Below are 27,243 nucleotides of genomic sequence, written 5' to 3' on the forward strand. Positions count from 1 at the left end.
TTTTTTTTATTTACTGGAAATATATGGACTGTAATTTGCCTGGATTTGTTTCTCTCTTCTCTGACTTCAGACCCGCAGCACTGGAATAGATTTTGTATTTATGTCCAGTATATCCCCAAATGGAAAGTATCTTTAGGAAGGAGGAAGTCTTGTCTGTTTCTGGTTGTGTTTGTGATCAGGAACAGGCTGACTTCTTTTGCAAGTGTCTACTAATTTTGTATAATCCTTCAGATGAGTGCCTTATGGGGGGAAACTTGCGCCTTCCTTTCAGGAGAACCATGCCTCCTGCTGCCTTTATTAACAGGAGGAATTGCATCCCACTGCAGGAATGTAAGACGTGAATTAAATCCCTAGATCTGTCGCTGACTTTGTGAATTTGGGCAAACTGCATCATATCAGTGTGTTTAATTTCTCCTTTGTCCAGCAGAGACAAAATGCTTCCATCTTCTGTCCCTTTTTACTAAAAACTTCATTTTTTTACATTTTTTTGTGTGGTGGGGACCATCTCTATGACATCGAGCATCACTGTCTCTTCTTAGTAGACCTATCTGCTCCTGTATAATAACATGCATAATAAGGAAGAATATATAACACAGGGACACAGAAAACAGCTGACTCTGTGACCTGCAACTGAACTTTTAGGTTGGGTGTCGGGGAGGAGGTTCTGCCACTGGGGTCTCTGCAACAGCAAAGCAGCAAGCAAAGCCAAGGACTTAGATTAATGGTGAAGATAGTAACAGATAGTCCTAAAAATCTGCCAGTTCACCAGGAGGGGAGTGGCGAAGCTGTGGAAGGGGACTGAAAAGTGCTGTGGTGTATGTCCAGGTGAAGGGGAGCTTGATTAAGTAGCAGGTATCGGATCTGCTCGGGTAGCATGGACTAGTGCTGTGCCGATGCTATCTGAAAGGGGTTTATCTGCACCACGTCTCCCTGTGATAAAACTTGAAAGCTGCCTTGTGGAAATATGGTGTGGCCTTGTGAATCGGGAGCTCTTCAGTGGCTTCAGTCCCTCATACTGCTGTAGAAGTTTGTGCCAAGGTGTGTTACTTATTGGTTTTTCATGTTTTATTCTTAAATGGAAAAAAAGGAAAATTTTGTAGAGGAACCCAAGAGTAAAGCTTCAAACAGCTACTCCAAGCAAGAGGCGTGGTGGGTATGTGACACTTTGCAGGAGTAACGTATTCTTCTCTAGGGTAAGTTAAAGTGACTGTAAACTTTTGGTGTATAGTTCTTCGGACTGACTTCTTTGCCTTGAAGCTGTGTGAGGTTTTAAGGTGTAGCTGGAAGATGTTTTTGTATTAGAGAAAGAACATTTAATTGGTATGAATCTATCTCCCTGTTTTAGGCAGCATAATGCCACTGTTGCATGTTTGTTTTATCACCAGGAGTCTGACTGTTGTATGCATCACCCTAAGGTACAGTGAATCAGCGAAATCTCGGCACTTGCTCACAAAAAAAGGCTTACGTGCGTACAGTTACCCTTCTTTTGAGTCAGGCTTTAAAATCAGTCTTTGATCAGCTTTCCTGGAGTTTGGCAGGCGGCTCTGAGTTTCGGCTGGGGCCGGGCCAGCATTACCATACGTCAATACCTGTGCAGAATTGATTGGAATGCCAGACGGCTGTGGAAAAATGATCAATTTTCATTTAGCTTTTAGCAAATCTTCCCCTAACGTTGCTGAGGGATTTTACACTGCTCGGTGGATGGGGTGGGAAGCCTTCTGTCCAGAGCTGAAATGTGATACTTCTGGCTCGGCTGGGCATTGACCGGCTTTCAGATTTAGCTGTGAAAGGGAAGCGTTAGTCCTAGTTCTCACAGCATTCAAAAGATTACATGAAAATGTGTTTCCTGTTTCACCACAACATGCAATTTGTTACAGCATGGTTTGTGTCGCTGTCTGTGTGTATATATTGATCAGTGCTGGTTATACTGTAAACGGGCAGCGTTTTGTTTTGTGTTTTAAGCCGTTTGGGAAGTTAGATGTACTCAGTTAGTTCTGTACTCTTTCTGGTGCCTTGTGTTGTTCTACTGTGTTGTATGTTGTAGCATGTATTTACTCCTGGCATTGCCGCTGTTCTCGTGGATCGGAGTACAGTGGTTTCCTACACCTTGCATGTAGCTCTCCTGCAGTGGTTGCCTGCTGCTTTTTGCATCTCACGTGGCTCCTGGTAGTTCAGAAGTGGCAGCTATGCCCAGGGTCCATCATGTGGCCCTTGGCAGAGTGGTGCTGCTGAGTGTTTTGGAGGGGGTGAGCCTGCTGAGGTGGCTGAGATCAGTGGCACTAAGCTGGGCTGGTGGCACACATCGAATCCTCATCCCGAATTAGGGCAGCAGGAACTGTTGCCTTCCCCAGACCGCAGGGTGCCTCTGGGAACTCTCTGGGATGTGGCAGTCTTAACAGCTGTCAGAAATACGATGATGAGCAAGTGGCTTGTACAAATCTGTCCATCCCTGTTTCAGTTACTTTACTACTTTTTGAGTCATCTGTAGAGGATCTCCATACTGTTTGGTGTGGAGTGGTGGAAGCCTTCAGCTCTTCCCTTGGTAGCTGTTGGGTCCTCTTTGAGTGCCCCTGGACAAAACATGCCAGTGTTGTGACAGACCCTCTCTTTAATGCCAGTTTGTCTGCTATGGAGTGTAAAAGCAACTGCTTGTATCTACTGCCCAGCTGCAGCCAGGATGAGGTGACCAATGGCACAGTTCTCAGGAGGGTCAAATGGCCAGGAGGCAAACCTTATAAATGTGCCCTGTGCTTCAGTTGCATGCTTGGTAGATGTGGGTGTGGAAGTGGCTCCAGAAGCCAAGGTTGCTGCCAGGCCTGGATGACCAGTCACCAGCCCAGACTGGGAGCATCCCACATGGCCTATTTCATACAAGTAAGGGATTTTCAGCTGCAGTAAATAGCAAAAGTTGGACAGATCTGGCCTCTGTTCAGCAGGTGAAGCTTCTGCAGTAAATAGCAAAAGTTGGACGGATCTGGCCTCTGTTCAGCAGGTGAAGCTTGATGTCTAAATGATGGAAGGAAGGGTAGGGAGAGAGCTGCATGAGCCAGTCCCTGGCAGCTCCACTTGTGAGAACGAGTGCTCCAGCACCAGAGGGGAATGGAGCTGAATCTCGGGTAATCCCCCCGTGCTGCCCTGGTGCTGGGTGCGCATGAGCAGGAGGGGTGTTCCCGTCCCGCTGCCTGGCACTGGGCCCACTGGCCCCAAGGAAACGGTCATTAGTGAAGAGAAACAAATTTGCTTTACAAAATTTGGCCTTTGAAGGTTGGAGGTGAGGCACAAGTGACTTTGCCACCGTCATTTCTGGGCGATGCTGGTGCTGCTGCTCTGGCTGGTGAGCACAGGGTGGAAGGGAGGGTTTGCCTCCGAGATACCCCTTTGAGGAGAGGTGCCGTAGCCTTAATATGAACCACAGGTGCTGCCGATCTTTTGTGAGCTAAGCTGTCTTAAAAACTATGCCGTGGGTGAAACACGGGCCAGGATTTGGCCTGTAACTATTTTGCCTGTAGCTTGTAATTAAATATAAAGTTAAACCCAGAATATCCAGTTAAAATGTTCAGGTGTTAGTGTAGCTTGTGTAACTGTGAACACAGAAGTGAGATATTTTGCTGTCTCCCTCTGAAGATTTTGTTGCAAAGAAAGGCAAATACATTTGACATTCCTCCAACAAGCTCTCACAAGGGTAATTTTGTGTGGAAGATTGAGTGGCAGGGAAACACTGTAACATACTGTCCTTTTGTGGGTTTTGTAAAGAGGAGATACAGTTGAAGTAATTTATAATATGCACAGAGTCTCAGCAGTCTGCTGAGAGAACGTCTTCAGCAATTACCTGTAAGAATAAAGTAAAAATAATTTATTATTGATATTTGCATTCCACATATTAAGAAATATTTCTTCTGATATTGTTAATTTTTTATTTGTAGGCTCCAAAGGAGTGTAGAGTAAGACAAATGTGGTTGAGAAAGAAAAATATATGAGTTAATGTATTAAGTTTACATATTTTTCATTTGATGGATTTATGGTTTTTAATTACACGTTCATGTCTTGCATTGGGATCCCTGGGGGCCCTTTCTGAATTTCATACTTACACTCTTATAAATGTGAGATGCTTTAACCTGCCACCTTGTGCAGTCTTACTGCTGCTTGACTGACCTCTGGTGATGTTACTTTTTATTCAAGTTTAAAATCTGAGACCTCCACAAAGAGCTACATGATTAAAAAATACCCGTGTGATGGAGAGAGTTTCTCAGCCTGGCAGGTTGTACTTGTGAAACGCAGACCGTGAATGAGTTCCTCTGATGTTTGCATGGAAGGGTGGATGTTGTGGTCAGCATTTGCCCGTTGATCACGAGTAGCAATGCCCTGGCCTCAGCTCATGGCTGTACTGAGTCCCTGGGAGCTGTTTGGCAGTGGAAAGTAGTGATGGCTTTGGCAGCAGCCTTTTGGGGAGCGGTGGCAGGGTTTGGAGAAGAGTGTTTGCAGTCAGCCTGAACCTGGCTGTACGTGTCTCTGCTTCTGTCTCCAGTTACATATGGCGCTGGATTTTCATTTCATAACAGTTTGCGTCGTGGTTCTTTTATTGACAGTGGAATTGAAAACCTGTGTTAACAGGTGGAAAATGAAGCCTGTTGGCGCTGTGTAGTTTTGGTTGATTTACACTGGTGAAATGAAGAGGAAGCCAGGCTGCAGAACTGAGTCCATGTCTGTGTTCCAAATCTGTCTCTCTGTGTAGGTATCAATAGTTCTGTCTGCTTTTTTTTTCTAGCACATCCTCTTCATTCTTCTGTTCAGTGGAAACATAATTACCTGTGTGTGTGTGTAAACAGTGCCAGGATCTGTTTGGTATAACTAAGACATAGCTTATCCAGGAGGCAAACAACCCAGGCTGATAATATTCAGACTTTCCAAAATAAATTTGCCTTGGGACTGAAACTGAGCGCAAATATTCAGCCCTCACTTGAGCCCCTTTTCTCACATTTGTGCTGTATATCCTTTTATTATTCTGGTCATGGCTGCCCCTAAGCACAGACAGCTCAAGAGCAAAATAACTCCGATCTGTGCTGCAAGAATTTGGTTGGGGTTCAGCTTCTTATTGCCAAGCTGTTTGATGACATGAAAGATATGTTATATGCAGGGCTGGCTTTTCTGACCCACCCCCGGGTTCTTCACTGAGCGTTTCATTGCTGTGGGAGGGCTTGACTCTCGTTGGATTGGGTGCGACGAGGAGTGTGAAGCGGGTAGTTAAAGAGCTGCAATGCAGAATAGACACTTGACCCTGGGAAGTGAACACAAGGGACAACGCAAAGGCGTTGTTCTCTGACAGCAATGCATTGGAAGGTGTCTACTTTTCTGTGTTTTTCTCTTTGTAGTTTCCATTCAAATTCCTCTTGCTAGTCTGGGTTCAGTCTGATTTTTCTTTCTTCTTGCCACTGGAGCAACAACCTCATTTGCCAATGTTGGAAAGTAGTTCAGGGCATCCCCTCCTTTCTAAAGGCTGTACCTCTGCTTTCTGTGGAAGCAGTGGAAGGTCTGGTACAGAAGGTTGTCTTACTGAGCATAATGGTACAGAAGCGGTTCACCTGCTTCTAAAGGAGTAAGCTGAAAAATGTCTGTGATTATTCATGCAGTGGATCTACATTTTTTTTCTTGTTGAACAATCTGCTGCTTTTTGTGCTTCAACAGGATTCTTTAGGTCTGTGCAAGAGCAGAGTTAAGGTAATCCTGATCTTGCAGAGGAGTTAGTTAACCCAGGAGTCTTCTAGCTCAGCTGAGTACAATACAAGACTGACATCAGCAAGAGATTAGAATAAGCTTCGTTATCTTCAAAGACTGTTTATTTAATGGCTGGGGAATCGCTCTGTAGGTAGAGAGGTAGGAAATGCCCTCAGGCAGGCAGGAGCTGATAGCATCACACAGAGTGGTAGTGTTTCTCCTCAAGCATCCTTAGATTGCTTGTGTGCTTCTCCCAGCCTGCTGGCTGCCTCTGTGTATACCACCAGTAGGGAGGTCTTTAAGAGATTGCCAAGGTAATTTTGGATGCTAAGAAGTGAACCCAAACAAAATCCTTGTAGCTTTTGGGTTATTTCTTCCGTGTCCTACCAACTTTCGCCCTGTATAGGGTAATTGTATGGGCAGTCCATAGCTTCTGGCTTGTTTTTTATTTTTATTGTTTGCCTATTTTTTTTCCCTAAATTCCAGTTAATTTTCAGGGGAGATGTGCTTACAGGGTAGCTTCTTCTGAAAGCATACCCAGAGTTAGTGTGTCTGTCTGTGGTGTGGTGGGGAGGGAAGGGAGAAAGGGAAGGGTGTGCTGCTGTTCAGCGCTGGGCTCTCAGTGCCTGCCCTGTGGGGCGATGCGATGGGTATGGGGCACGTGTTGCTGTGCAGTGTTGGCTCTGCTGGGAAGCACAGTCTGTCAGGAGAATAAGTCTTTCTGATAAACGTCCCTATTCAACACCCAAACGGTGTAATAACTTGAAGAATCAACTTTGACAAATCCTAGGGCAGTATTGCTTCTATTTGTCTTACTTATGTACATCCATAAGTTTTCTTCAAAATATTGGTTGGATGTATTTTAAAAGTCTCAGAGCAGAGCAGTGTTATCTACCCTTGGATATTTCAGCTATCAGTCGTAATCACATGAAAGATGATATGTCGTTGGTTTGGGTTTCCAGAGGGTTCTTGTGCAGGACTTGGGTCTTTTCTGCAGAGTTCCTTTTGATAGCAGTGAGGTTACCTCTGATCTCCAGTAAAAAGGACAACTTGATTTGCAGATTGCTGGGTAGAAGCTGCTATAAACTTAATTTGGAACCCACTGGGATACATGTCCCACATGCAGGTGTTCAGCTTTTCCATCTTTCTTACAAAAACATTCCTGTAAAAGTGATCTTTAAAGCCAGTTTGTGCCTCATTGGCACAATTTTTTTTTTCAATACAAAGCGGAGATGCAGTGTTCCAGGCAGATATATTTTCGCTCCCAGCTGTTTTGAATGCTCATTTGATCTTAAGTCTTTGTTCAATCCAGTCCTGTGTCATTAATGACTCTGGAGTAAGTAGGTACGCAGAGCTGGAGGAAATCCTGCTTTATACGTTCCTATTCTAAGGGAGCCTCAGCAAGACTAACAATAATGCTGCTCGGTGAGGTAATGGGTAAACATAGTAAGAAATAAAAACGTGCTTAGTCCTTACTGAAGCAGAAAAATAGCTTATGAAGCATAATGTTGTCTTTGATACGTGTAGATAATCGGACCTGCTTCAGTCTGTGGATTAAGGCATTAACTGGGGCAGCCAAAACAGCTTCTCATAAAGAACCTGTCCCTCTGGTTGTAAAGGAGTTGTCAGCAAATGCTAATGAGAATTAAAAAGAAGTAGGAGGCCAGTCATAACCTGGTGAAGTCACTCGAAAGGCTTGCCTTGACTTCAGCGGGCAGTTAGTTCCCACCTGAGGTGGAGGGTTGCGTTGTGCAGCTTTGAGTTATCTCGAGTCTGATGTGGGTGCTGGTTCCAGTCAAGGGGGTGGGTGGTGCACAGCAAAGCTCCAGTGAAGCCTTGGGTTTGTACCTGTCCCCTTCACGGTCCTTTCTAAACATTGTGGGAAAGAGAAAATGGGGGCATCCCCCTGCTTTTCCTTACCTGTGCTGAATTAACAAAGTTAGTAGAAGAGAAGTATTTGTTTTCAAGAAGAACCAGCGTTCTTGTGGGTCAAACTTCTTCATCAAGTTCTTGAGGAAGTCGAGGCTAGATTTAAAGGTTTTCGTCTCGGTCAATAGATGGACAGCAGGCAGAAAACCAGGATGAAACATTGGTAGCAGTTTTAGGAACCTGTTGCCTGCTTTTTTGAGAAGAAAATGTGAAATTGTATAATTTTTTCCATCAGCCAGCTTCCCTAGCAGCACGTGTGAATACCGTGAAACATCTCAGCTCCAGCTTACTCACGCTGCCTGTGCTACAGGCTTCCCCAGGGACCTAGGGCAAGTCAGCTAGCATTAGGTTTTTAGATATACTTACCCCATTTAGCATATGCATTTTGCTCAGCATGCGATTACTGACTAGTGAGTTGCAAGCATATATACCAGAGCCCTCTTGCTGGTGTTCCTTATATATGCACCAGTTTTTATGTGCATTAGTTTGGTGTGTATGCTTCAACTATATGTTCTAATCTCTCTCTCCCTTCATGTTTTTGACCATTAAACAGCAGTGATTCCTTTTCTTTGAGTAAGTAGACAGTTGTACTTGTGACATATTTTAAGACCATATTTTAGAAATCATAGACTTAAGTGCTTGTGATTTGTCTTGTTGTACTTTGAGTCCTTAAATATCAGACACTCTGAATAGTTCCTAGGATTTTCCTCTTTTATTTGGGCAGTGTCAGCTGATGAGAAGGCAGCTGGTGTGCTGAAAGCATCATTCCCTTAAGAATTTGATGTGTGATGTGTTTAGCTTGGGAGAAAGCCTAGTGACAATTGCCCTTCTGTGTTGTTTTTTTGTTTTGTTTTTGTTTTGTTTTTTTTTTCTTTTCCCCCTAAAAGTTGCTTTCTTGACGTGTTGGTTTAATGGTGAAAGAATGCTGCAACGCGCTTCGTTGTGCAATGCCTTTCAGGTGGTGAGAGATGCCTGAGGAATGAGGGAGATCCCGGCTGGCACTTGGGTGACCTGAGCTGATGGCTCTGTCCATAGCCCTGATTCCTGCCTGCCTAAAGAGCATCCGATACAGGCAGCTGCCGGCTGTGTGACCCCTCCTGGCGCGTGGCCCCGTGCCCTCCTGCCCGTTTGTGGGTCTGCCTGCTGGCAGTGCTTTCTGCTCTCCTGCTGTGCTTTTGGAGACGACAGCTCCACCAGGAGTCCTAGGTGGAGGGAGCTGTTGGACCCCTGATAGCAGGAGGGAGCTGGGGTACCTGTGTGTCTTCTGTAGAGCAGCGGATGATTGTGGCTCCCTTATGGGAACGGCGCTGCTTGGTGGGATGTTTAGGATAGGGGAGCCAAGGGGTGGATGTGCATTGGGCATCACAAGCTTGTAACTGCCTGGTGGAAGGTGCAAATGGGAAGTTGCCTGGAGCATCTCCTTCTTCCAGACCCCAATAACTGTGTTATTGGCTCCAGGCTATAGGAGGGAGGGAAACTATCCATTAACAGCTGCTTTCCAGAAACACTTGAGATTGAAGTCTAATGAGTATGTATCACCTCTAGTGTATCTTGCTTGTTTCAGGTTATGTTGTGATGGCAGTCCTGATCATTATCTCGTATTAATTTTCTAGACCGTGGTGTATGTGGATACACCTACTGTGCTGAGAGATTTCACTGCAAGATTAGAGACATGTGTAGGAAATTAGTAATGAGAGAAAAACGCGTAATTAAAAATGATATCAGTTTGGAAGCTCATCCATCTTCAGCCAGCTTGCTGGAAGAGAAAGGAGTCTTACACAATGCTTAGTGGTGGGAAAAACGCTTTTGGCTTTCTAAATTTTAAACAGGAAGGAACTATTTAAATGACAGACTTACAATAGTAATCAGGGCATTTACTTGGGAATGTTGGATCACATCTTGTAGCTGCATAATGTCAAGGTAACTCAGACCATATGAAGTTAAGGCAGACCTCAATATATTTGTTTTCTTTTAATGATACCTTCAGACAAATGTTGGTGGTTTTTTTTACTTATTTGGACCCTTTATAAAGCAATTGGGTCCTTGTACTGAAAATGGCATTTGTATTTTGAGGTAGTCAGATTTACATATGCTGAATATTGGCTGTAACATTATGAGGTTGCACACTTCACAATTTATTTGCTTCCTGAGATATGTAATTTTATGTGAAATGTCTTAAATTCAGAGTCTGCCACAGAATTTTAGCTCTTCATCCCCAATGACCATTATAAAATTGCCATATGCCTAAAAAGTGCTCAGCACAACTGCGATTGTTTAGACTGTGAATTTCCTTTCATTTTATGATGGGATCCTTAGTTCAGAATAAAATTATTCTTCGGCAATAGGAGAAACACCATTTGGTTGTATATGGTTCATTATAAAATGCAGTAACTTTTAAGCATTTCAAACAGTACACATGCTTTGAGTTTTTGTGCCATTTTTCACGAACAGTTAACAGTACCTTATTGTCATTTTTTTCATGATATGTCCATCAACTCAATTATCTTCCTCTTTGGTCCAACTTACAGACACACAGAAAACCTAAGCAGGTGTCAGAGCAATAACCAGGTGTACATTGTAGTACTTTGCAAAGTTTTAATTGCTGCAGGGATGTTTTCTAGTTAATGGATCTGTTTATTAAATGCTTCTATCTGTTGTGTCTGTTCAGGAGTGTACCTTACACATGGTAGTTTCAGTCTGAGTCTGGCTATTTTATCTAGCAACAGCCTCAGAGTAACTTTGCAGAGGGATGTCCTTTTTCAGTTATGGCATCCATAGCATAGCTAGCAGAACTGCTGAATTGCTTGTTGTATAAAGTCCTGTGTCATTTGTGATTTTTGGTGAATTCATTACATGCTTTAGAGTTGCAAGTTTGAGACAGGGGGTCCTAGACCCAGCTGGACACATGGATGTGACCATTGTGTAAATTGTTGCCTCTGTAAGCACGCTGGGGTAAGGCTTGAATTGGCTGTGGAAAATGGTCAGAGGGCTGGAGCACTTTTCCAGTACAGGCTGGGAGGGTTGGGGTGGTTTGGCTTGGAAAGGAGAAGGCTCTGGGGCAATCTTACTGTGGCCCTTCGATACTTAAGGGAGTTTATGAGAAAGACAGAGAGAGACTTTTTACCGAGGTCTGTAGTGACAGGACAAGGGGTAATGGTTTTAAACAAAGAGGATAGATTTAGATTGGATACAAAGAAGACATTTTTTATTGTGAGGGTATTGAGGCACTGGCCCAGGCTGCCCAGAGAAGCTGTGGATGCTCCATCCCTGGAAGTGCTCAAGGCCAGGCTGGATGGGGTTTTGAGCAACCTGGTCAGTGGAAGGTGTCCCTGCCCATGGTAGGGGAGTGGAACCAGGTGATCTTTAAAGGTCCCTTCCAAACCACTCTATGATCTTTGGGTGGCTGCTGCTGGTGGTTGTTGTGTGTCCACCTGTGAGAGATGATGGCTGTTGTCATTTGGGAAGAGGGACAATGGGTGGGAAGGGTATGGCCCAAATGACTCACCAAAGACCAGCAGTTCTCAGTGGTGCTTGGAGCTGGGAGTTACTAGGTTGGTAGCCAAGGGACTACTTGTGTCTGGGAGCTAGAGGTTAGCAGCTGTGATGGAGAGCATGGGCAGCTCCCTGGTGCTCCCCGTTATGCTCACCCATGGAGAACCAGCCTTCCTAGAGAGGTGTGATGGGAGGCAGAGTCTCTCTTAGCAGCCACTTCAGAGTCTGTGCTGTTGTGCGTGGAACAGGGATATGTGGATGCTGTCTGAGGATGTCTCCAGTTGCCCCGTGCCTACTGCCCAGAAGCAACTGCATGGTGGGAAAAGGAGACCCTTGGTTCATGGCCTTGTGCAGTGCTGCAGATTTGTACCCAGATCATGCCATGGAGCCAGGACTGGGTCTTTTATGAGCAAATGCATTTAGGTATTGATGGTACAGTGAGAGAAAATGTCTTTTCCCAGGAATTAAATAATTGCTTCCTTGACGAAAGGACCCAAAATCTGGCTCTTGTGTTTCATACATTTTGTCATGTAGATGTAACTGTTTGCTTTGTTCCTGGCAGTAATATTAACTTATTAGTGTATGAAGCTGTTTCCAGGTCAGTGGAAAACTGCATATAAATCTTTATTACATGTACTTGATTGTCTTTAACTCTTTATAAGATATAATTATTGTCCAGTAATCATACTGTGGCGCTGTTTCTGTGATTATGCTGGTGGTTAGTGTGCAGTGCAATTCTGGTTTTATAGACTGGAGCTAAAGTTAGCTTGATTAAAATAAAGGACAAACACCATCCTTTGTTGTTGGCCAGTTAATTTTCTCACCTTTTTGCTGCCCAGTTTCATTGCCTCCTGCAGTTCTGGGGTGTGAGCGCATGCCACCAAGTGCCTTCTGATTAAAAAGCCGTGATTTTTAATGTGTGGTGCTTCAAGCTGAAGTGGAGCCACTTTCAGTAACGGTGTCTGCAGTGGGAGGGAAGAAGTGGATTGCAGCAAGGTCTTCAAGGACAGTGACTTGGCGAGGCACTAGTGCCTAGAAATGTTTTGATCCTATTGTAATGAATAGCTGCTAGTTCCTGTTGTTGTTTCTGTTTTGACTGAGTGCCCAGCTGGTGCGTGGTGGAGATAGGATGTTGGGGCAGGGAAAGGAAGTAACTGTCAAAAGTGCATCTCCCTTAGGAAAGCAAGAATGTGGAGGCACGGTAGAATTTTGGTTTAAATAGCACTTATTTTCCCTTGGTTTTCATAGTGCACTGACTGTGTGCAGTTTTCCACATGCTGGGTAATGGAAAGTTGGCCCCAGAGGAAGTAATTTTGTAAGTCAAGTTTGGGATTATAAAATCAGTCACTGTTGGGTCACTAATTGGTGTGGAAGATAGGAATTTCCTATACAGTATGGTAAATTCACTGGTTTTCTGGCAGTGTGTGCACAGTGAGCTGTTTAGCCAACGATATTCTTTCCTGGTTCTGTTGTTAACTCAGGAAAGGCATCAGGTCATTTATCGCTACACCCAAATCGCTGGTTTGTTTCTGAGTAGTAAGGGGAGGGCGGGGAGAGTCTGATGTCATGTAGAATCTACATGTGTTTTCTGAAGTTTGTTTTCATCTCTTTGTGGCATAATAGTGAAGCTTGGCAGCCACAGGGGAATCATGAAGATTGATTGCTCTTGGTGTTAAGCATCTCACATCTGAGTTTATATCAACACAAGCCTTCTTCCAGCAGCAGCATCTGGCTCATTGGCAAGATCTGTGGACAGTTGTTCTGATGGCTCTGGAGATGCCTCTGGCTGTCATGTGGCTGCTGCCTTGGCTGTGCCGCTTTGTTATTCTAGCTGGCCCCATTTTCATTTATTTCTTTTTTGGCTTACCTTTGATTCTGATGAATTGCTCCTGAGATTGTGGTCTTGAATAAATCTTGCCTAACTTCCTCACGCAGGGACTTCCATGAGATGCTGATGTTAAGTTATTTCAGTGACTATTTCCTGATTGGAGCCGGAGCAATAACATTGTAGTCTGTGCCTTCTGTGCGGGTTTTCCCTGCGAATTACAGCAGCGGCCTTGTGAAGTAAAACACTCATCTTTGAGTCTATCCTGCCTAATGGGTTTCTCTGAGACTAGAGCTGTAAGCGTAAATCAAATATTACCAGTACACAGTGTCCTGAGAGTCTTGGAATCAACCACTTGGATTTCTCAAGTTGACCATTGGGAGTGGAGTTTCTGGCTCAGATGATATAAACTGGCACAGGAGCAAAGAATAGCGTGTGTCATCTCTGGATTTACATCACAAGTGCTGTCCTGTTCTGTTTGATTTTATGTTTTTTATTCATATACCTTGTACTTTACAAACATGATTCTTTCAGAAGTACTATGGCTTCAGAAGACATGTGGGCTCAAAACCCCCTGAGTGTTTCTTAAAATACTAAAGCATCTATATTCATTGAATAAGCCTATCGGGGTCACTACTTCTTCTGGTTGAAATTAGCAGAGCTGTGATGTGCAGGAGGCCAGACAAGAGGGTTATCTTCACTGGCCTTTAACTGTAATGATCTGTAGAACTGCTTTGCCACTGTCCACAATGGGAGCTATTTGATGAGCTGTCAGACTTTATGAGGGTGTAACCAAGTCATGATTACCCAGAGTTTTCTGGGTTTAAATGTCTAATTACAGCTGTAAAAATAATAATAAGGCAACTTGGGTGGCGTGTATAGTTTTTTAGTGATTGACTGCAAATTTGACACATTTTCTACTGCCAAAAAAATTTGTTTTAAAATGAAAGGGGAAATTTGCACACTAAGATGTAACTTAACTCCCAGAAACTACAAACATGCACTTCTTGGGCATTTTATGAAATGGGGAGGCAGGTTAGTGAAAGCTCATTGCTGATTTGAAGTTAGGAATGGGGATGGGGGAAAGAGAGGGGAGACACTTAGAGAGGGAAATACCAACTTTGCATGTGGAGTGAATGTCGCTATGGATTTCTTTAGGGCCCAGGTCTCACTCTGGGGCTGTAATTTCTCTTCTTAAAATAACTCTTTCCTCCTCTGTACTTGGCTTTTTCCAGCAGGTGATGAGGCAGCTTCTTTTCCAAGGTCTCAATACACAAATTAAAATAAAAGCATCCTTTTATGTAGTACCTTCCATTGAATGGAAACATAAATGTATCCTGTGATGCTGGGCATTGTCTACGTTTGTGGAATTTCTATAGAAGCAATGTTAGATACAGTAAATGTTTAAAAACCCTGAAAGTGTGACTGGTAGGATGAGCTAGAGCCTTTCATCTCTTAGTTGCTGGTTTTAATAGGATCTGGCTTGAAGGGTTTTGGAAGTTGTTGCCAGGTATTTGATTACTTCTGTGTCTCAGGAGATAAGGTGCTTTTTTTTTTGTGTGTGTGTGAGGAGCCTGGAAGAGTTTACAGAGGTATTTTCACCAGCCATCTGTGGGCATGTCTACGTGTATGTGTGTTATAAGCAGATACAAGCTCGCTTTGCCCATGTGTTTAATATGTTTATATCCCGTGTTGTAGCAGAGTTTATAAACCCTATTAACATGGCTTTCAAGATGCTCTGAGCATGGGTGGAGTGGGGTTTTGTCTGCTTGAGGGCATAGCCACGTTGATTTATGTTTGTAGAAGAGAGACCTTAGGCAAAGGGAGTTTCTTCTCTTTGATTACACCAGCCCTGTGGATGGGGAGACGTTGCACGGCTTGCAGGTTTCACAGGATCGCTGCAGGGCTTCCCACTATAAGGATTACAGGTGGATATTAATCATAGGACTCTTGTCCTGCTCACAAGAGTGCGATTTGCTGGGCTGACAAAGGCAATTCTTGTTATTTAGGTTGTGTAGAAGATGTACAGTGCCTTTTGGTGCCCACTCAGGTATTTTAAGGGTTCAAGGCTGGATACATACTTTATTGTTGACAATGCAATATAGTCATTGAAAGGCTTGTTACAAGACTGTGTGATCAAAGGATAGCAGCCAGCTTGCGAAAAGTGGTGTTCTTAGGGGAAGCCAAAGTACTCTCATGCAAAGGAATTGATTGGTGTGACACAGGACTATTAGAAATAAGTTGTTTTGTAGGTAAGGATTGTCTAATACTGTTCAGTTAGTGGCTGTTAAAGACCAACAGGATCAAGAAAAGCAGCAACAAGAGTATCTTACTACTACTACTGCTAATCTTGTTCTTGCTGTGTTTCTACATAGTACAACACTGCTACTAGTTTGTGGTCCATGATGATGTGGTGCTAGGTGCTGAACTTTTCATCTAAAGAAACTGTTGAAATAGGAGCAGTCTGTAACTAAATTATAGCCGTAGAACACACTGGCACTTAGGGACATAGTTTAGTGGTGGACTTGGCAGTTCTAGGTTAACGGTTGGACTCAATGATCCTAAGATTTTTTCCAACCTAAATGATTCTATGATTTCAAGTTTTCAGGAGCTCTTTAATTAAATAGTCTTTATTGTTCTCTCTTCAGTGTGTATATTTAGGTTTTGATATCTCTGTCCATCTGTAATTTGTGTGGCTATCTGGGGGAAACCTTACCTTTTTTTTGTGATTATTTTTTACTCCTGAAAACCCTGATAGATCTGAAGACCTTGATAGAAATGTCTCAGGGTCAGAAGAGCAACAGGTTTACTGAGAAAATTTTCTTGTATATGCTGTGAAATATGTTGAGGGCAGAGTCTCTAGAAGTATCTGGACAGATAAGCCTGCCGATGGCTATGGATTAAGCTTTCTCATGCCATTCTGTTACAGATATTTCCAATGTACCATCAGCAGCCCTGAGATGTCTTCCATTTGTAATCTGGAGTGGCTAGTTTGCATTCCTTCACAGCTCTTCTTAATGGGCTTTGCAATGAGGTTTTTTGAACCTTTGCAAGGAGCTAGTTACTGTAATGCAGCTAGTACTCTCTGGTGGTGTTTTTTGGAGGGTGTGTGTGCTGCTTTTTTCAATTCTTGTTTGAGGGCTTAATTAATCTTGATTATTATGTTTATTTCCAGAATGCTGTGTACAGGTAGGAGTGGTTGGACTTCCACCATCTAATTTGGGCATCTCATTTGGATTTCTAAAATTATCCCCTGAACCCATAAGAAATGAAATGTAACAATTCTGTACTTTTTATGTGTAAGGGTAGATTGAAAGTGGGAGAGAGAGAGAGAGAAGTTAATGATAAAGAATGTTCTGGGTATCGTGGTGATGGGCTGTGACTAACTGGCAAAAGAAGAATTATTCAAGGTGATACAGAGGGTCACAACTAGTACAAGAGTCCTGGAATTAATAGAATGATGCAAGTTGGAAAACTTGCTGTGAGCAAGATAGTGTAGGTTACTGAATAGTCATCTAAGGAGAATAATATTGTGAAGTCTACGTTCATTGTGTGTGGCACTTGAACCCAAACACAAAGTCTGTCTACATATGCGCTACTCATCTTTCCAAAACTAGGATCATAAGAACATAGGGCTGGAAAAGTATCTTCAGATCTTTAAAAAGTAGTAAGCTTCCTCCACTGAAATGGCATCGCCTATCTCTGGACAAGCTCCCATGGATGTTTCTTACTTGCTCTTCAGAACCTGTCATGAAGGAATGAGTTTTCTCAACATCATTCTGTAGCATTTTCCAGTATTCATTCAGCTTTGACAATTTTTCTTAAGGTGTCTTTGCTGAGAAGTAGCATAATTTGCTTTCCTTTCCCAGGTGGATATGGAAAGTAATTGGTCACCAGTCTCTTTGTAATTACTTTTTGTATACTGGAGGACTTTGTTCAGTTTTCTTTCTGTAAACTAAATAAACCACACTGTTGAAATTCCTACAACATTCTTGTTTTGTAATCTGCTTTTTGTTCTATAGACGCTCCTCAAATGGTCTGTCTCCATCTGCTGTTTATATGGCTGAGATCATACTTCACTCTAAAGAGGTTCCATAGGAGGATCATTTGATTCTTTGGGCAGTGTCCCCCACCTGCAGACGTCCCTTACGACCTGTGTATTTATCTTTTCTTTCTAATGCAAGATGAGGCCAGCACAATGAGGTGAATTACTTCTGTGCTCCAGCATCTTAACTGAATCCAAGAGACAGCCACAGACCTTACTTCCATCCAAGCCCAGAGATACTGGAAGCACCAGGACCCCACTTTCCAACGGGTAGCTGACAGAAAATTTGTGAATATACTTGCTGAAGTTCATCTGCTGAAAAGTGGTATTCAAAAAAGCCACCCAATAATCTGTTTTAAAGGGCTGCTATGGGATGAACAGATTGGAGAGGGAGGTAGCATCACACGTGTGCCACCTAGTAAGCAAAGGAACTACAGCAGAGTTTGTAGGCAGTGTGTGGCCTGGTTGTGGTTGAGGAGTTAGAAATACGCTTCATCATGCCTTTTCTATTCACCCCTGCTTAGAGGGGATTTTTTTCCTTCCTATTTTTTTTTATTTTCTTGATTAAGTCCAAGCAAGGAGAAAAAGAAGAAACTCTAACCCTCTGTAGTACCATTTGAACTCAGATGTAAACCCAAAATTTTTCAGCCAAGCTGGTTTTTGGTGAAGCAGTTAAACTGAGGCATTATTAAGATGAGGAATAAGGGTAATCCACTTTGTTTCTGGAGACAAGCTGCCTGGTGCGCTAACTGTGCACTGTATGCAGCAATTTGCAGCTTGCAAGAGGAGTGCACAACGGGCAGCCCTTCAGTTGTGAAAGCTAAATCGTTTCTGTACCTCCTCAAGTATTCATTTAGCAAACAAATAATTGATAAAATGAGCAAGTGAAAGAGACACTAAGAGGGTGTGATCCAATGCCAAGCACTGGTTTTCACAGTTGATTTTAAATCTACATTATGCTAATGATGTTCATTTGGAAAATGTGTCCACTCCCTAACTTCTGCTGCTGAGTGTTCTTTTAATTGGCTTCAGATGGTTGGACTGAAACAGTTGTAGGGTTTGTATACAGATGTCCTGAGCACGCCAAGCACTTTATTTCCTATCCAGTTTTTCAAAGCCAGAGTCACTTTTGCTGCGGCTGGTGTCCAGACGTTCTTGAACTCTCTCATTAAAGGTCTGTCTGATACAAATGGGCACAGTTCTACTGGGACATACACAGTTATGATCACTTCAACATGCTGAAGGTCTCATGCTGGGCATGACTCCTAGTCCATCGGGCTGCCTGGGCTGGGTTGCTGGGCTCCTGCCAGAGTTTGTCTGTGAAGGAGTCCATCTCACAAGGCTACCATTGCAATTTGTCATTCTGAAAACATGGGCTGCTGCCTAAATAATTGTAGTAGTGGAAACAGCCTTTTGTTTCCCCTAAAATGGTATGAACATTTGATGTTTCTGAGGCGTTTTGACAAGGCAGCGTGTTTTCTGTGTAGTGATGCTGTGCTCTGATTTTTTGTCCCTGTGATGAAATGCAGAGCTACCTTATTATCTGAGCAGCCTGATTGAACTCATGTTGTATGTGGAGTAGGTAGCATTCAGTGTGATGAGGGTATTGGAGAGCACTGGTCTCCTGAGTAGTTGTTCTGACACTTTTCATAAGCACTCATAAGCTTTTAAGAGGAAAGAGTTGTGACTTTTTATGCAGCCTAATAGGTGGAGTTTCTATAGTCTGATTTCCCATGCTCATAGGCTAACCAAAATTTACTCTCTGGTTTCAAGGAAGAAGTAATTACAGATGGAAAGCTATTTATCTTTTAAATAAAAGTGTCTAATTTCTATCAAAAGTTTTTGTCTGAACTTCTAAAAGACAACTTTGTCTAAGTGGCTGTTTCTGAAAGTAATAGTCAAAGAAAGGCTTCTCAGACATTAAATTATTGTGTGATGATGTGTATGCAGCTATTTCCCCAAACACTTGCTGCTGTTCAAAATGATGATACTTTGATGAAGGTTTAAAAAAAAAAAAAAGAAAAAAAAGGCACAATGGGTGTTGGAGGACGGTGCTTTCATATGAATAAAATCAGTACTGAATTTGCATTGTGAAGTTACAGTAAGCCACAGACCCAAGAGGCAAAATTAAAGGATTACTTAAAACCAACAATAAACATGCAAATTAAAAGTCATAATTTTTAAATGAAGTCATACACTATTAAAAATAAGCACAAAATTACATACTAGTTTGGATGTGTAGTTTATAGAATACACCAAATGTTAAAATTGAATGAAATTAAGAAAAACATTTTCCAAATGCAAGTAAAATATCTGTTTAATTAGGTCGTAAAGAAGGGAGATTAAAAGTAATATTTTGCCATACAGTAATTACTGTTTTTCAGAAGTAGTCAGGTTCCTGTGTGTTGATCTAAATATAACTGTGATAGCAGATCTCTTTGGGGTCTTTTGTTTTGTTTGTGTCTTTAATTATATTAAATTGCAGCCACTACCTTTGTTTTGTTTTCTTTGCACTGAACGTGCTGCACGGCTGTTTGCGCCGATACCCTGCCAGCTCATGAACACCAATCTGGGAGATCAGCCTGTACCCTCTGGTTCTGCGAGGTTAAAAGCCAAGTCGTTGCAGGGGATATACAGCAAGATAACAGGAAAGGCGGCTGAAACCACTGGGAGGTGGGCTGAGGTGCTGATGGGAGCCCGAGATGTAAATAAACCAGATTGCTCTCATTTCCTCTTTCCACTGTATTATGCATTCCAATAGCACTATTCATCTTTATGACAGACACCTATTGCTTTAACTTTACTGCGGGCCACTGAAGTACATTAAAGTGGGCAGGAAATGGAAATAAATAGAGTTCGGTGGAGGCTGCAGAATAACTAAACATGCTGCTGTCATTTATAGTCTGGGGTCGTGCGTTTTTTAGCAGATTTATTGTAGCGCTTGACTTTTGTTAGAAGGATGGGCACTGTTTAAAAGAGATGGGGTATACTTATAAAATAAGTAAGAAAAAGTGTTCTGATATTTTTTTTTCTCAAACTCTTTGGGATGCCAAAGATGAAAAGAAATCGGGTTGAGTGTCAGCTGGGTAGTCAGTGGGATATGGCTGTGTGCACTACCTCAGGTTGTGGTTAGAAAGAGAATAATGGGATTGAAGATTTGAAGAAACCCAGCTAGGGGACAGCATGGGAGGAGGACCATGGTCCCTTGTCTTAGATTAACCTTCTGCCTAAAGCTACTGAGACATTCACATAGAGAGGCTGGGTGGGGTTTAGCCTTAAAAATGTATCTGTTTGTTTTCTAATGCATGCACATTTTGCTCACTTTGGAAATGTGGATTGCTGTCCTGCTTATTCAGAGGGCTGTTTTCAAGGACAGCAAAGTTACACTGCGAGTTCCAGATACCCTTAACCCTGAGGAGATGGGACTTCTGATGAATTCTCTCTTTGGGAAAGCTTTGTGTGTTTGTTTTTTCTTGATTGTTTATATTCTGATAAGATTAGGTCGGTAACTGAATGAATTCACAACATGGGTTACTTGAAGACTTACAGTTCAGATTTTCACTCCCTTGAGATAGTCAGCTACTCGGAAACTTCTCTCTTTAAAAAAAAAAAAAAAAAAAAGAATAGTTAACCATTAGCACTGTTTTTTCCCTCATTACTTTGAGCAGTCTCTGGTGTGGCTGAGTATAGTGTGTTCTTTTTCTTCTCTTTTTCTGACAATGACTTCTATGTAGTTGAAAGCAAGCATCAGCCTTCAAAGTATTTGCCAATATAGAAGATATTAGTGGGTATTTCACAATGTCATGTAAGATAAAAACTCATTTGTAAGCATCACGGCAGAAATCTGGAAAGACAATTAAGACAAAAAATCATTAGCATTGATTCTTTTGCACTGGGAAAGTACATTCCTTTCTCCCAAAGCATCCTTTAAAAATGTTGTTTACCTAGGTCTATATTCAAGTATATATTTCGGTGTGACATTCAGGGATGATTCTTCTTTCTTTTTAATTATCTTTGTATCAGGAATTTAATTGAATTCAGAATACTGCTCCAGATACACTCACGTTTCAGAAACTAGTGCCAGGCAGAACTGCAGGTAATTACTGAGGATGCTTGTTGGCAATTTGACTTTTCATCATTTGTTCGTCATCGTTTGTTCGCACACTGTGGATAGTTCCTTGCTGAAAGGATTAGGTTACAGATGGGTGGGTATTACTTTGGGGACTTAAGTGGGAATCCAGATGCTTTTCTTCATCCTCTCCTCTTGCTTAGTTTGGGACTTGGAAGTCAGTAGCTGCAGGTAAGATTTAATGCTTCTATCTTTGTTTCTCTTTTGCAATGGAAAAACTCTCTTATGACTCCCTGTTAAACAAAAGCTCTAACTGCAAGCTTGAAATACTTGGGAAATCACAGACTGAGCTAAAATTTCAAATGAATCTGATTTTTTAAGTGCAATATTGCTGAGAATCTGCTTTAGGTTTTCAAAGGAGTTCAGCTCCAGCAAGACAATCTGGTGTTGTATGCTTTGAAAACCTGGCTATGGTTTTGGTGCGTAAGCTGTAGCAAGGCTTTTCAGAGATGTTTGCCTTTGGCCACATCCCAGTTGCTTTGAGTGTGTCTGTAGTTTCAGGGGCAACGGTCTCAGGCCGTAGTATTTTACAGTTGTGAGATGTGGGTTTTGTTTGTGTGCCCCACACGCAGTACATTGGTGTTACCCAAATAGCTGATACTTGGCTTGGTCCTCGCTTGATTTCATGGGGAGGCAGCAGCAGCTGAGGTTTACATCAGAGGGGGAAGCAGGAATTCATGACTCTCTCTTTCATTCTGTAATATATTGTTGGATGTTTTCAAATCTGAGCTGCTTCTCCCTACTCCTGGTTTTAGAGATAAAGCCTGAAGGCAAACTCCAGGCTAAATGCAGCTGGTGTTGAACTTAATGGGTCTTTTGCTGTGTGTTCTAGTGGGAGCACAAAATCCTGGCTTTCCAACTTTGCCGTCCTGCTCGGTTTGGCTCAGGAGGACTTGCACGCCATGTCCGTGTGCTCTTCTGTCTGTGAGCAGTTTGCACGCGTGTGTTTCACCTCGCAGCAGCACTTGGCAAGCTTGCTTCTGTAAGAACCGCTTGCTGAAAAACAGTGGTAAATTCAGGCGTTTCAAAAAATTCTTCCTCATATAAGTACAAATAATTATCCAGTGCCTTGACCTCGCTGGGGAAGGCTGAGCTCTCTGGTGCAGTTGTCCCTAGTGGGACCATTTATTTTACCTTTCTAACAGTCTGTGATGTTTGAATACTTAAAATCTGTATGCAAAAGAAAATAAGCTGAGACTGAAATTAGGGTTTTGGTTTCTGTAGTGAGAGGGGAAGCTGTGACTGTTACAGCATCACAGTATTTTGTTTATCCTGCTTGCTCAGAAGGTAAGAACAGCATTTGGAAAGTAAGTGTGACAAAGACAGCATGGTTTGTTTATGCTGTGGGGGACTAAAGGAGTCATCTTTGTAGCACAGCAGACTAAAGTGGTTTTGGAGCATTGTTTGGAATAGAGGCTTGTATGTTGTATGTTTAATTTTTGTGCCAGTCCCCCTGGCGACTTGCACACCCCCTTCATCTGGCTTGCGTGCCAGTGGAGCTGTAACAAGGATGGCTTTAACTGCTTCCCCCACTGCTGTGTGTGTGCCTAACACATTTGGTCACTGAAGTTTTATTTCTTCCCTCTGTAAAACACGAGAGTGTAACTTCCACCCCAGCCTTGTTAGGGTGCGAGCTGCTGAAGCGGGGGCTCCCTGGGACCGGGCATTGTCACTGGGTAGTAAAACCTCTTTAATGGGGCTGGCTTAACTTGTAAGTTACGGTTAACATTTTTAACGGTGACTTGTTTCCTCTGCCCTTCACGCCCAACCATTAGCCAGGTGTTTTGGTTGCACAGAGTGGAAAAATAAAAGGAATCTAACTGTACAGCTGGGCCCTCAGTGAGGTGCTGGAGGAGGGTGGCCACAGATGCAAACTGGGGATTGCAGAGGCTGGATGAGTAGGTTAAAATGCTCCTTGTAAGTGCCTGGCAAAATACAAGCACTGGAAATGAGATGGCTTCCCCCCCCCCCCCCCCCCCCCCAAATATTTGAAAAGGTTTAAATTTGGCATACCATCTGCTTATATGGTTTGCTCTCTGTAATTTTCTAAATAAATAAAAAATTACTTTTTTTTCCCCCACTCCTTTAATATGGTATCCACTTGATTTCCTTGTAACTGCAAGAAGGGCCTGACTCTGATCTGCCTTACACTGTAAACTGTGTTTATGGAGCTAGAATTGGGGTCATTAATTTTCTTCACATCAAAAGAAGTCATCTCTCTTAAATGAGAAGCCTGTTTCACCTAGTAATTCACTTTAATTGCTTATTTGAAACTTTTGACATTTGATAGCAATTTAAACGCTGCCAGATGAGGCTCATGCAGTTGGGACCTGCAGGTGCTTCCTTGTGTGCCCAACTTGGATCAAAGGAATGAACCCAGTGATGTGCCTGGCCGCAGACGGGGCACCCGGAGCTGGAAGGTGCTGGTTTTTGGGGCTGTTTGAATCGATGCTGTGTGTCAGCCTGGGCAAGAACTCACTCAGAGGGCTCTCTCCCTTGGAAAAGTTTCTGCAGAGCTGGTGCTGTTTGTTTTTCTTGGGAGGCAGCCTGCGTGACCTTTGTTTTGCCTCAAGCTTAACAGTGCTTGCAGCGCTCAGGGTTTATGTTTAAGTCTAACCAATAGTATTTTCTGCTGAAGGGTTAGAAAAAAGTTTCTAAAATATTAATTACTACCCCCCCCCCCCTTCCCCGACTAATATCTGTTAATTTAGTGTTATCGTCTTCTGGGGGGTTTGGAGGGAAGGAATTTTCTTGCCTGTAAGGGTAAGCAAATGGTGCAACTTCAAAGGTGTTTTTACCGGATTCTAAACCTCAATAAAGAGAAGAAACAAAAATGGAACGGTGTCTTTCACTTGATTTTGTAAACGGGTTCACTTATGTGAATGCCATTTATTGTTTAGTCAGCAGCAGGGGTAGCTTAGCATGAGAAGTTGTGTTGCCTTTTTTTTTTAAGTCAGTAAACAATAATTTAGATTATTGTGGAAAGAGCAACTTTTGTTAATGGCCTTTGGCTGCAGAATGACGTGATGCTAGATATACTCACAGTGGTTTCTGTCAACACTGTCCTGTGTCTTGTGAGATAGATTAAAGACTGTTGCAATAGTCCAGCAGCTGGAAACGAGATAAATTCTGTGCTGCATGCTGCAGAAGTTAGGCAGCGCGTTAGGACTTTCTGAATTCAGAGCAAAGGGAAATAGCAGCATTGAAAGAGAATGAGCAAAGCCAAGTACCAGTGCCAAGACTTCTTAAAAGAGTTTTATTGATGTGTGTGGTAATTAAAACCAGAATTAGTTAGTTTTCTAATAGGACATTCATCTCTGAGAGAGCAATTGCATCTTGGCATGAAGTAATACATTTTTAAAAATGAGTACTGATCTTGGGATACCCCCGGCATATGCTGGATGGCTGACTTACTGGCTTTGTGTGCCCTCATTATTAACAAGCAAATTAAATATTTTCACTTAAAATAATTATACAAATAAACCTTTGGCTGCAGTGTGATTTCATTAAAACCTTAATTGTTTATAGAGAGCTCAGTGAGAGCGTGTGAAGTTGGGTCAGTTTTACTGCACGACATTAGTCTTGATAGCAGATTTACAACAGGGCTGGATTTAATCTCTTGACTAATCTTTACAGTAGCAGGTTTGGGATGGGAGGGCGTTTGAGTGTTTCAGGAGATAGGTAACTCTATCTCTGACCTGGAAACACGTAGCTGGGTTTTAAAACGTCTGAGCAGCCTTAAAATGAACTAGCAGGGGGGGCGGGGGAGGGGCAGGGAAATTACCTTGTGGAAACAATATAGGCGTTGCTTTTAAATCGGCTTCTTAGCCTGCACATTGTCACACCTTCGCACATGCCTGTAGGCTCAAATCTATTTCTCATCAAAGCAACTGTAGCGTAAGGGAATACTGTGACCATCTGGGTTGCAAAGATCAGAAGTAACGGTCCCTGCTAGCAGAGGAGCCAGCTGTGGGCAGCACCATGTAAACTGGTTTTTATGCCACTTGATTAATCATTTCTGGGGGTGACGACAACAAAATGTTTACCAGGTCACGCACTAATTTTTCTGGGTTTAAGGTGGTGGTATGCCTTTGAAACACGTTATGGTATTTGCAGGTTCAGCATCTCAACTAACATTGTTTCCGAGCATGGGAAACACAGGCATGTTAGATGTCTCCAAAGGAGAGTTAATTAGAATGAATAGTTATCAAGTACACCACAGCTCCACTGTTTAATTCTGATGATAATTTTCATGCTGGGTCTAGTACAAATGAATTCACTTATGGTTTCTTAGTCTGCTGTGACCTGCGAGTCTCAGGGTATTTATTTGAAGGGAAAAAAAGGCTGAGGAGAGTTAGCAGAATAGATTTAAAGTATTTCCATGAGTAGAGAGCAAATCACAAAGAACTTCTGTCTTTTCCTTTCTTGGTGGGTTTTTTTTTTTTTTTGCATTTTTTTAACTCTATGGTTTTTCTGCCTTTCTCCACTTCTTTAGGACCCACGATTATCAGCTTTAATTTTTGACAAGCTTCAAGTGCCTGACTATTTACAGAAAAACAGGAATGAAGGAGAGAGCAGATGCGAAACTTGTGCCACTCACTTGAATCAGCTGAAGCAGGAAGCCATTCAGATGATGCACACCCTCAATCAAACCAGCTACCCAGAAACGCCTGACCTCCCACCTGGTGCCGGGGCAGTGACCAGCGTGGTACCCAGGATGGTCACCGTCTCTTCCCAGAGAGACCTGCCACTCATTGCTGGGCAGGTGGCCAGGCAGCCTGGAAAGTCACCGAGTCTCTTTTCTGGGGCAGAGAGAAAGAAGGGACTTGGATGGTCCCAAGGCACGGGCAGCTTTCCGAACTCCAGCGTTCAAGTTACGGTGGCCCCCAGCGGTCTCAGCGGTGCCCTGAGCTCGGTCACCATCCAAGCTCAGCAGTACCTCGAGGGCATGTGGAGTATCTCCAGGGTGAACAGCTTCCTGCCTCAGGCTTGTCTAGTAAGTAGCGATAATTCATACGCTTGAGTTTTGTTTACATGTGTGTGGATATACAGACAGATAAAGATAAAATTTGAGATGTATACATATCTATCTCAGAGGGGATCAGCTAATGGTATTCTGAACCATGTTTCAAGACCTGAAGAGCTGAAGAAGAGCTTTGAACGATGTTCTGTCAGGTATCACAAGGAATTTGCTTTTTCTCAGATGGTGAGAGCCTTTCCTCAGATGTTTCCACACTTATTTTAGCTTTGTGTATTCAGGTGATGTTATTTGGCTGTCACATACCTGGTGACCCCTTTAGAAAAACATAAAAGGCCAAGTTTGTCACATGTGAAACTCTGGGAGCTTCATGGGATTATATCAAAGATGAACTTGACCCTTAAGTCTAGCGCTGAACTTCTAAGGCTGTGTTCAGTTGAGCAGATGCAGTGGATAGACTGTGATGGCGAGCATTAATCTGCAGGTTAGATGTGCTGCAAAACAGTTTGCTGAGAAGGAGGGTGTTCAAAAGGTTGCTTCAGAGCCACATGCCTGTAAATGTCATTGCACTTGGAGTTTTAGCATTGATGTTGATTTCCTGTATTCTGTGTGTACTTGAAGAACTCTTGTGGGAAATGAAAAAGCTTTATAGAGGTGCACACTACCTTTAAAAGCAAGTTCATTACAGATTTGTGGCTATCTGTGGAACTCTGCTAAGAAGGATATAGTGACTGGTTTTGACTAAGATTTATTCCTAAGCTGTTTTCACATGGTAGTGAGCAGGGAAGTGTAAGTGATGATGAAATCTGTACAGATAGAAGTCATGGTTTTCACTTAAAGACACTGTAGCAGATCTTGCATCTGGTATATTGGTGCTAGATGGGTTTAAATTTAACATTATGCCTTATGTGCTGTTGTATGTAAACACTACCTAATACTGCTTGGTAGCATCAGCTGGTTCAGCGCCAAGATCATCAGAAATAATTTAAGAGTGCTGCTGTGTAACGTTACTTTTACAGGGTGGCTGTTGTGTTTCCTTCCAGAAAAGGCTTGGACACTTGATTCCTCCCTCCCATACAGAAATTTGTGAAGGCCCATACATCTCACCTTTGAGGGGGCCCCATTTAAATCCA

At 42.7% G+C, this 27,243-nt stretch overlaps 1 protein-coding gene across 1 annotated transcript in view; it reads left to right on the plus strand.

The window, feature by feature from the left end:
* KIF26A (kinesin family member 26A) overlaps positions 1-27,243 on the plus strand; it is a 102,602-nt gene that overhangs the window by 7,585 nt on the left and 67,774 nt on the right. Inside the window, exon 3 of the mRNA XM_055716740.1 lies at positions 25,628-26,128. Within this exon, the coding sequence (XP_055572715.1) occupies positions 25,628-26,128 (501 nt within the window). The remainder of the gene's footprint in view (positions 1-25,627; positions 26,129-27,243) is intronic.

Source organism: Falco cherrug, chromosome 7, assembly GCF_023634085.1.
Source record: "Falco cherrug isolate bFalChe1 chromosome 7, bFalChe1.pri, whole genome shotgun sequence".
Taxonomy (NCBI): domain Eukaryota; kingdom Metazoa; phylum Chordata; class Aves; order Falconiformes; family Falconidae; genus Falco; species Falco cherrug.